General features: G+C 46.6%; 1 protein-coding gene across 2 annotated transcripts in view; it reads left to right on the plus strand.

Moving 5' to 3' along the window:
• TTC21A (tetratricopeptide repeat domain 21A) overlaps positions 1-7791 on the plus strand; it is a 116363-nt gene extending 108572 nt beyond the window's left edge. For both annotated transcript variants that reach the window (XM_040352773.1, XM_040352771.1), the window contains exons 27-30: positions 1552-1776; positions 5550-5670; positions 7388-7455; positions 7536-7791. In XM_040352773.1, coding sequence (XP_040208707.1) covers positions 1552-1776; positions 5550-5670; positions 7388-7455; positions 7536-7613 — 492 coding nt within the window. In that variant the 3' untranslated portion in view covers positions 7614-7791. The remainder of the gene's footprint in view (positions 1-1551; positions 1777-5549; positions 5671-7387; positions 7456-7535) is intronic.
• The last annotated feature ends 2792 nt before the right edge of the window (positions 7792-10583 follow it).

The following is a 10583-nucleotide window of genomic DNA, read 5'->3' on the forward strand; positions in this document are numbered from 1 at the left end:
CCCCTCCCTTGGACTACAGGAGAGTCAGGACGCCCACTAACACACGGCTCCTTTCTCAATCTGCAACATATAGAGTGTCCTGCCTCTCCTGTAGTCCAAGGGAGGGGGCGAGCACGACACTCCACACCAGGGAGAAAGCCTTGCATTACTGCGTGTAGTTACAGACAGAAGAACAGGAAGTGAGGATTTCTCAGAAGAAATAAGGACATTTAAAAGCAAAATCGAGGTAAGTGAAGGAGGACTGCACTAAGGTAAAGGAAGCTATTTAGGAAAAAAAATTGTACCTTTACAACCCCTTTAAGCCTCGTACACACGACCAGTTTTCCCGTCGGGAAAACTGCCATGACAGCTTTTGGGCGGGAAAACTGTCCGTGTGTATGCTCCATGGGAGCAGCGGGAAAAATTAGAAACATGTTTCTTTTTTCCCGTCGGGATTCCCGGCGGTTTTGAACCCGGCAGTTTTCCTATTGGGAAAGCCTGCGGGGGAGCATACACAAGGCCGGGTTTCCTGACCAAAGCTCTCATGGCAGTTTTCCTGCCAGGAAAACCAGCCGTGTGTAGGGGGAGAAAGCTGCTGAGCCGGTTCTCGGCTTTCCCGGTGGTAAAATGTCCGCCAGGAAACCCGATCGTGTGTAGGGCAGTAGGCATGAAAGGGTTAAACAGAAAGGGGCAGATCCACAAAAGGATTACGCCGGCGTATCTATTGATACGCCGCGTAATTTCAAATTTTGCGCATCTTATCTTTGTTTTGGTATCCACAAAACAAGATACGGCGGCATCTGTGTTAGATCCGACAGACGTACGTCTTCGTACGCCGTTGGGTCTTAGATGCAATTTTTCGGCTTCCGCTAGGTGGCGTTCCCGTTGTAATCCACGTTGAGTATACAAATTAGCTATTTCCGACGATCCACGAACGTACGACCGGCCTCGCATTTTTTTACGTCGTTTCCGTTCGGCTTTTTCTGGCGTATAGTTAAAGCTGCTATATGGTGGCGTACTCAATGTTAAGTATGGCCGTCGTTCCCGCGTCTAATTTTAAAAATTTTTTACGTTATTTGCGTAAGTCGTCCGTGAATGGGGCTGGCCGCCATTTACGTTCACGTTGAAAATAATGACGTCCTTGCGACGTCATTTGGAGCAATGCACCCGGGGAGTTTTTATGGACAGCGCATGCGCAGTTCGTTCGGCGCGGGGACGCGCTTCATTTAAATGAAACACGCCCCCTACCCGCCCAATTTGAATTCTGCGCCCTTACGCCGCAAGAGATACACTACACCGCCGTAACTTATGGCGCAAATTCGTTGAGGATTCAAACCAAAGCCAAGTAAGTTACAGCAGCGTAGCGTATCTTACATATGCGCCGGGCGCAGCGTATGTATGTGGATCTGCCCCAAAATCTTATGTGTAACTGTGATGTACCTTTAAATTCTTTTAGTTCTGAATAATAAGAAGTAACTTCACTGTTTTTCATTATCTTGTCCTGTTATATTGTCTCATGTACTCACCATGTAGCTGAAGGTGATATGAATATTACATTCCTTGTACTTGCAGAAGGGGAATGTCTCAGTCCTTCTAGCGATGGCCCAAGCATACATGATTCTAAAGCAAACACCCAGAGCAAGAAACCAGCTCAAGCTTCTGACCAAAGCTACCTGGACAATGGACGACGCTGAAGATCTTGAGAAGAGCTGGTTGCTGCTTGCAGATATTTATATCAAATCAGGAAAGTATGACATAGCTACAGAACTGCTGAAACGCTGCCTTAACTACAATAAGGTTCGTTATTTGCAAACTAGTAAACTTTTTGATAAACTGTGTGGGTTACAGAGTGTTCCCTCCCATTACTCGGAAATCTCCGAACCTCGCCCGGCATCCAGGCTCATTCTTTAACATTCCCGTGGATTGGAGGATGTTAAAAAAAGAGCCAGGAGGCGGAGCGAGCCGTCCGAGCGAAGCGAGGAAGTGAGGCCGACTGGCCACTTTCCTCGAAATCCACGTCGCCCTGGATGCCGGCCGAGGTTCGGAGATTTCCGTCGGCAAGTTTGCGCCTGCGCAGTCCTTAACGGAACTTTCTCGTTAGCCGGAACCATATCGGCATATCAGATTGCGCCTGCGCAGGAACTTTCACGATAGCCGGAACCATATCGGCAGATCACCGGCATGTTTATTTTCAGCAGCCAGCTGTGATTCCTTACAGTTTCACATCCTTTTGCCCCGAGCCACGCTGAGCTTTGTAAATGGTCCTGCAGCCTTCTGGGACCTGTGATGTGTTCCAGAAGGTTGCGGGGGGGGGGTGGACTTCTGGTGGATCGGTGCAGCGGTCCAACCAAAGGGAGCGGGTACCTGCTCACCCTCCCCCCCCCCCAGTGGAAATCTACAGCTGATGGTACAAGCATGTTACAAGTAGGGTTGCCACCTGTCCGGGATTCACTTAGACAGTTCGGGTTTGGAATCATTCATCCAGGTTTCAGACTGCCTGAAACACGGACACATTATTCAGACTGGACTATGGTTTCCCAGCAGGGTTGCTAGCTGCAGTTGTCTAAGCTGAGAGTGTCTGTTACACTTTCATGCTTCCTAAAGCCAGCACTAACAATCCCCCCCCCGCCCACACACACACACACAGATGGGAGAGGAGAGAGAGCTTGATCTGCACCTCTTCCTCCCACCCCTACCTCTCTCAGTCTGCTCACACTTCAATCCCCGGTGCTGTGCCTCAGAAAAGGAAAGTGCGGGCTGGAAATTTGAAGTCCAGCAGCCTCAGATACATCTGGATAAGAGGTGCTGACTGCCAAGGGGTAAGTGAGCTCACCATCCATCCCTGTCTGAGACTGAAGTCTCCCCCTTCTCTCTCCTGCCTCGGAGTGAGTACACTAAGGTAAATCCGGGTTCTCAGAGCACTCATTACATCATCAGATGTCCCCTTTACACCAGAAGCCACAGTGTTCCCCCTTACATCAGAGTCCTCTCCGTACATCAGAGTTCTCAGTGTTCTCCCTTAAATCAGGATTCCCAGAGCATCCCTTACAGCATCCCCCAGAGTTCTCTCTTACATCAGAGCCTGCAGAGTCCCCCCTTACAGTAAAAGGGAACTCTGTGAATTCAGATGTAAAAGGAACTCTGTGGACTCAGATGTAAAGGAGGACTCTTGTTATTAACTTCATTTTGTCAAGGGGAATCGGGTGTTTTTTTTTTTAAATCGAAGCAGTACTTACCATTTTAGAGATAGATCTTCTCCGCCGCTTCCGGGTATGGTCTGCGGAACTGGGCGTTCCAGTTCCGAAGACGGTCGCATACATCGCGTCACGAGTAGCCGAAAGAAGCCGAACGTCAGTGAGGCTCTATACGGCGCCTGCGCACCGACGTTCGGAAAATCGTGACGCGATGTATGCGACCGTTGGAAGCCTGTCAATCAAATAGGAACGCCCAGTCCCACAGCCCATACCCGGAAGCGGCGGAGAAGATCTATCTCTAAAACGGTAAGTACTGCTTCGATTGTAAAAAAAACACCCGATTCCCCTTCACAAAACGAGCATGAATCTAATGTTAAAAATTAACTTTTTGGATGAACCTCCACTTTAATAGCAAAATATATGTATAGTCTATACTCTAAACAAAATATTGCTGTGTGCCACTAAAGTATTTGGGTTTGACTTGAAGTAAAGGTGTCAACCCTATTTACCCTTACCTCTTGCTCTGGTAACAACATTTTGGATTTTCCCTCACTTTCTGTCTCGGGGCAATGGTCACCATAACAAAAAAAGGGGTGAATCTCCCCAACTGAGAAAGGGACGGAAAAATTAAATAAAATTAATATAGGGTTAATCGGGGTTCTCAGAGCACACCTTACATCATCAGAGGCCCCCTTTACACCAGAGGCCACAGTTTCCCCCCTCACATCAGAGTCCTCTCTGTACATCAGGGTTCTCCGTGTTCCCCTTTAAATCAGGGTTCCCAGAGTATCCCTTATGTTAGAGTCCCCAGAGTTCTGCCTTACATCAGAGTCCTCCCTTACAGTGAAAGTAAACTCTGCTAGTTCAGATGTAAAAGGGGAACTGTGGACTCTGATGTAAAGAAGGACTCTTGTTATTAAATTCATATGATTACAAATGTTATTTATTAGCAAAATATATGTATAAAAAAAAATTGCTGTGCGCCGCTAAAGTGTTCAGGTTTGACTTGAGGAAAAGGAGGCAACCCTAGTTAGTAGAATTATTAGGGTGTGTTCACACATTCCCACTTTTACCTCTCATAAGAAACGTCTGATGTCACTTCCTGATTTCTAATGAAGTCCACTGAGGATGGCGGAAGTAAACCCTCAAGACACGATGTGGTCAGAGGCAAACCTGTCTGCCACAAACATTACACGATTGCACACACTAGGCCCAGCACAGTGCTCACTGCAGGAAACTCCACACAGCAGTTCACAATACAGAGCTGCAGTACTATTACTGTGCATTAAAGTGTTTCAGCGTGGGGAAGGGTCAGAACCTCTACTAGCATTATAGAATTGCTTGTGCATCCACTGGAGAGATTCACTTTCCTTTCCTGTCTTGGTGACTGCTGTTGTTTTTTAAAAACAAAGGCCCGGATTCAGAGAGAAATTGCGCCTGCGTAACCATAGTTACGCAGCGCAATTGCTTGCTTGCGCCGGCGTTACGAATGCTCCTGATTCAGGAACATCGTAACGCCGACTGCAGCCTAAAATCTGCATGGCATAAGGCTCTTATGCCACGCAGATTTTAGGCTGCATTCTTGCGATGACCGCTAGGGGGCGCTCCCATTGTGCTCAGTGTATAGTATGCAAATTGCATACTAACACCGATTCACAATGTTGCGCGAGCCCTGCGTACGCAAGTTACAGAGTTTCCGTACAGCGTTTTTAGCATAAGGCTGCCCCTTCTAATAGTAGGGGCAGCCAATGCTAAAGCATACCCGCCGTTCCCGCGTCGTGAAATTTGAATTTCACGTCGTTTGCGTAAGTGATTCGTGAATGGCGCTGGACGACATTCACGTTCACTTTGAAGTAAATGACGTCCTTGTGACGTCATTTGCCGCAATGCACGTCGGGAAAGTTTCCCGACAGCGCATGCGCTTTACGATTGGCGCGGGAATGCGCCTAATTTAAATGATTCCCGCCCCCTGCGGGATCATTTAAATTGCGCGCGCTTACGCCGGGCAATTTTGCCGGCGCGCCCTCGCAATTTACGGAGCTACTGCTCCGTGAATCGAGGGCAGCGGCGCAAATTTGCGGGGGCGCAGGGCAAAATTGTTGCCCTGTGCCTCCGTAATTTATGCGCAATTCTTACTGAATCTGGGCCAAAGAAAAAGGTTCTGATGGGCTTCTGTATTTCCACTGTTTAGAAATCTCATTTTTTGTAAGCCTGTAAATAGTGTTAAATGCTTAAATGACGGTGCCAGATGTTTGATTTATTCACATGAATTTGATTTTCATTTACATATACTCATTTGAATTTTCTGTCTTTTACTGTATTGTAAATATGTTCATGGTATGTTACTGTAAAATAACTGACGTATGCTTCTTTTAGTCTTGCTGCAAAGCATATGAATACCTGGGTTTTATTATGGAGAAGGAACAGTCATATAAGGATGCTGCACTTAATTATAATCTTGCCTGGAATTATAGCAGTCAGTCCAGCGCAGTTGTAGGTGAGTGTAATGATCTAAATGAAAATGTATTGGCTATTTTACATGTGCATCTGGTTTGTTCAGGTTTGGATATAGTAGGACAGTTTTGTTTTTTTTTTGCTTTTTTCTGACTCATATTCCAGATTTTCTATTTGTTTTAACCACTTAAGCCCCGGACCAAAATGCAGCTAAAGGCCCAGGCCAGGTTTTGCGATTCGGCACTGCGTCGATTTAACAGACAATTGCGCGGTCGTGCGACGTGGCTCCCAAACAAAATTGACGTCCTTTTTTCCCCACAAATAGAGCTTTCTTTTGGTGGTATTTGATCACCTCTGCGGTTTTTATTTTTTGCGCTATAAACAAAAATAGAGCGACAGTTTTGAAAAAAATTCAATATTTTTTACTTTTTTCTATTTTCTACATTTTTCATGTTTATTCAAAGTCAGCAGCTACAAAAAGTGTAGCTGCTGGCTTTTAATAAACATGCATTTACCTGCTCCACTCTCCAGCGACGTGCCGGCCGGAGCTCCGCTCCTCTCCCACCCTCTCCGGCCGGCGTCCTCATTGCTACTGTGGGCACCCGGCCATGACAGCTTTCGGCTTCATGGCCGGGGGCTCACTGCGCATGCGCGAGCGGCGCTGCGCTTTCTGATTGGGCAGGCGATTGCCTGGGACCTGTCCTGTCTAATTACAGGGAGGGGCCGCCAAAAGGCGATATGACATATCGCCTTAGCGGCCCCTCAGCGGAGGAGGAAGTGGATTAAGCGGAAGTTCCACTTTTGGGTGGAACTCCGCTTTAATTTAACTTTCATAGGTGATACTAGCAAACAGAGGCGTAACTAGAACCCTCAGGGCCCCAGTGCAAGAAACCATGATGGGCACCCCTGACCCCCCCCCCCCCTATCCATCCGAGCCCCTCCAAATTTTGGGAGGGCATCCATGGACATCCTCCCAGAATCCTACCTCCCATGTGTCCCCTGGGATGTGCATCCAACGCAATCACAGGGAGTCTTTACCATGTGATAAGCTGGTTATCAGCAGCCCGTTCCTTCCACGCTGTGTCTGTGTGAGGAAAAGAGAGACACTGATAATTAGTGCCCTAATCAGTGCAGCCTATCAGTGCTTATCAATGCTGCCTATTAGTACCCATCAGTGCTGCCTATCAGTGCCACCTATCATCGCTCATCAATGCTGCCTATCAGTACTCATCAATTCCGCCTATCAGTGCCACCTATCATCCCTTAATAATGCTGCCTATCAGTGCCCACTGGTGCCACCTCAATGATATCTATTAGTGCCACCTATCGGTGCTGCCTATCAGTGTTCAATGTCCATCAGTGCCGCCTATCAGTGTTCATCAATGCCGCCTATCAGTGGCCATTAGTGCCACCTCAATGGTGTCTTTTAGTGAGGGGGGGGGGGAGAATGAGCAGATCAGCTGTCTCCTCTCTCATCCCGTGCGAGAGAAGACAGAGGTGGAGGGGAGGACGGGAGGAAGTATTGCATAGAACACCGGCTCTGAGCTGTATAAGAGACACACTCTCAGCTCAGAGCCATGCGACTAGCAACCCGGCAGAATGACAGGGCCCGGTCGCAAGTGCGACTGTTGCGACCCTGGTAGTTCCGCAACTGGTAGCAAACCTGCAATTTTAGACAGTATGTATCTTCTTTGTAGCTGCAATAAAAATGTACATTTGCAAATTTTTTAATTACACTTTGACATTTCCCATGTTTATAGGTTTTAGGCTTGCATTTAACTATTTAAAGGACAAGAAATATGTGGATGCCATAGATATTTGTCATAAGGTAAGCATGGAAAATAAATTTGTATTCTGGAAAAACTTGGTATTGTACAGTGTGTAATTTAAAGATTTACTTTATTCTAGGTTCTCAAAGATCACCCCACATATCCCAGAATTAGAAAGGAAATACTGGAAAAGGCTCAAAGCTGTCTGAAGCCATAATTGTCATTATGATGTACAGTATATGCCCATCTGTTCTGCTGCCAGGCTTTTCTTATTCATTTTTTTATGTGTTCAATTTTTTTTTAAAACGTTTTGGTCCTAAGCATGTGCCTTATATGTTGGCATAATTTCTAAACTAAATCTGATTTGTTAAATAAATTGTATTTTACATATTTAAGTTGATACTGTTATTGCCGTAGTGTATGTACAAAATGTACTGTGTGTGTGTGTATATGTATGTATTTACAGTATCACACAAAAGTGAGTACACCCCTCGCATTTTGTAAATATTTTATTATCTTTTCATGTGCCAACACTGAAGAAATGACAATTTGCCACAATGTAAAGTAGTGAGTGTACAGCTTGTATAACAGTGTACATTTACTGTCCCCTCAAAATAACTCAACACACAGCCATTAATGTCAAAGCCGCTGGCAAAAAAGTGAAAATGTCCAAACTGGGCCCAATTAGCCAACCCCCTGCCCCCCCCCCCCTGATGCCATGGGAGTCGTTAGTGTTATAAGGTCTAAGGTGTGAATGGGGAGCAGGTGTGTTAAATTTGGTGTTATCGCTCTCACTCATCCATACTGGTCACTGGAAGTTCAACATGGCACCTCATGGCAAAGAACTCTCTGAGGATCTGAAAAAAAGAAGATAAGAAGATTGCCAAGACCATGAAACTGAGCTGCAGCATGTGGCCAAGACCATACAGCGGTTTAATAGGACAGGTTTCACACAGAACAGGCCTCGCCATGGTCGACCAAAGAAGTTGAGTGCACGCGCTTAGCGTCATATCCAGAGGTTGTCTTTGGGAAATAGATGTATAAGTGCTGACAGCATTTCTTTAGAGGATGAAGGGTGGGGGGTCAGCATATCAGTGCTCAGACCATACACCGAACACTGAATCAAATTGGTTTGCATGGTTGTCGTCCCAGAAGGAAGCCTCTTCTAAAGATGATGCACAAGGAAGCCTGCAAACTGTTTGCTGAAGACAAACAAACTAAGAATGGGATTACTGGAACCATGTCCTGTGGTCTGATGAGACCATGATAAACGTATTTGCTTCAGATGGTGTCAAGTGTGTGTGGCGGCAACCTGGTGAGGAGTACAGGTGTGTCTTGCCTACAGTGAAGCATGGTGGTGGGAGTGTCATGTGCAAGTGCGACTGTTGCGACCCTGGTAGTTCGGCCACTGGTAGCAAACCTGCAATTTTAGACAGTATGTATCTTCTGTGTAGCTGCAATTGAAAATGTACATTTCCACATTTTTTAATTACACTTTGACATTTCCCATGTGAAGCATGGTGGTGGGAGTGTCAAGTGCAAGTGCGACTGTTGCGACCCTGGTAGTTCCGTGACATCACCGGGCGACGCCCACCCCTTAGTTGATAAAGAGCAGGATCTGGGGGCCACCTTGTTAAAGGGGACTTCCAGATTCCAATAAGCCCCCTGCCCGCAGACCCCCACAACCACCGGCCAGGGTTGTGAAGAAGAGGCTCTTGTCGTTGAATAATTTTTCCCATCATGGGTGTGAGTGGGGCCCGATGTCAAGTTTTGCCTAAGGCCTCACAAAGCCTAGAGCCGCCTCTGATGCTAAGCAGTAAAGCTGCCAAGAGAGCTAGGAGGCTGAATGTTATGGTTTGTTCATATTAATGGTGGGAACCCCCTGTGTGAGAAGACATACCTGTATGAACTTCGACATTCTTTTAAATAAAAGTGGGCAGGAAGGCCCTGAAAACTATTTCTGGCATGGAGTAAACTCACTGTTTTGGCAGTACCACTGAGCTACAAAACCCCAACTTGTCACAATATATATATACATTGCCCACAGTGGGCATTTGGCGCCTAATTAAGCTCAAAAATCAATCAATCAATCAATAAGTTTACATACCCTGGCAGAATTTATGATTTCTTGGCCATTTTTCAGAGAATATAAATAACACAAAAACTTGTCTTTTACTCGTGGTTGGTGTTTGGCTGACGCCATTTATTATCAATCAACTGTGTTTACTCTTTTTAAATCATAATGGCAACAGAAACTACCTGAATGACCTTGATCAAAATTTTACATACCCCAGTTTTTAATACCGTGTATTGCCCCCTTTAACATCAATGACAGCTTGAAGTCTTTTGTGATATTTGTTGATAAGGCTCTTTATCTTCTCAGATGGTAAAGCTGCTTATTCCTCTTGACAAAAAGCCAGTTTCTGTAAATTATTGGGCTGTCTTGCATGAACTGCACGTCTGAGATCTCCCAGAGTGGCTCAATGATATTGAGGTCATGAGACCCTTATTAAAGGGGCTCCCAGATTCTGATAAGCCCCCACCCGCAGACCCCTGACAACCAACGGCCAGGGTTGTTGGGAAGAGGCCCTTGTCCTCATCAACATGGGGGAAAGGTGCTTTGGGGTGGGGGAGCGCAATGTGCCCCCTGCCCCAAAGCACCCACCCCCCCATGTTGAGGGCATGTGGCCTGGTACGGTTCAGGAAAGGGGGGGTGCTCGCTCATCCCCACCCCCTTTCCTGACGGGCCGGGCTGCGTGCTCGGACAAGGGTCTGGTATGGACTTTGGGGGGACGCCCACGCCGTTTTTTAGGTGTAGGGGGTTCACCTTAAAAAAAAACAGCATGGGTTCCTCCTCTAAGAGCATACCAGGCCTTTCGGTCTGGTATGGATTTTATTTGGCGTGGTGTTCCCCCTTAAGATTCATACCAGACACAGGGCCTGGTATTGTCGGAGATCGAAGTCGGTTCCCTGTTCATTGAAGCCGGACTTCAAGTTGCAGGGCAAAGTCGGATCCAAAGTAGTATGACTGTCGTGTCATACCAGTGTGAACCTGGCCTGAAAAACCCATCTGGGAAGCCATGATGACTAGTACCACAACCACCATGTGCACCACAGGTTAAAAGTACATAGTCTTCCCATTATCTTTCCAAATTGTCGTAGCTTCCTCATGTCCCCCAGAAAGTCC

Source organism: Rana temporaria, chromosome 5, assembly GCF_905171775.1.
Source record: "Rana temporaria chromosome 5, aRanTem1.1, whole genome shotgun sequence".
NCBI lineage: Eukaryota > Metazoa > Chordata > Amphibia > Anura > Ranidae > Rana > Rana temporaria.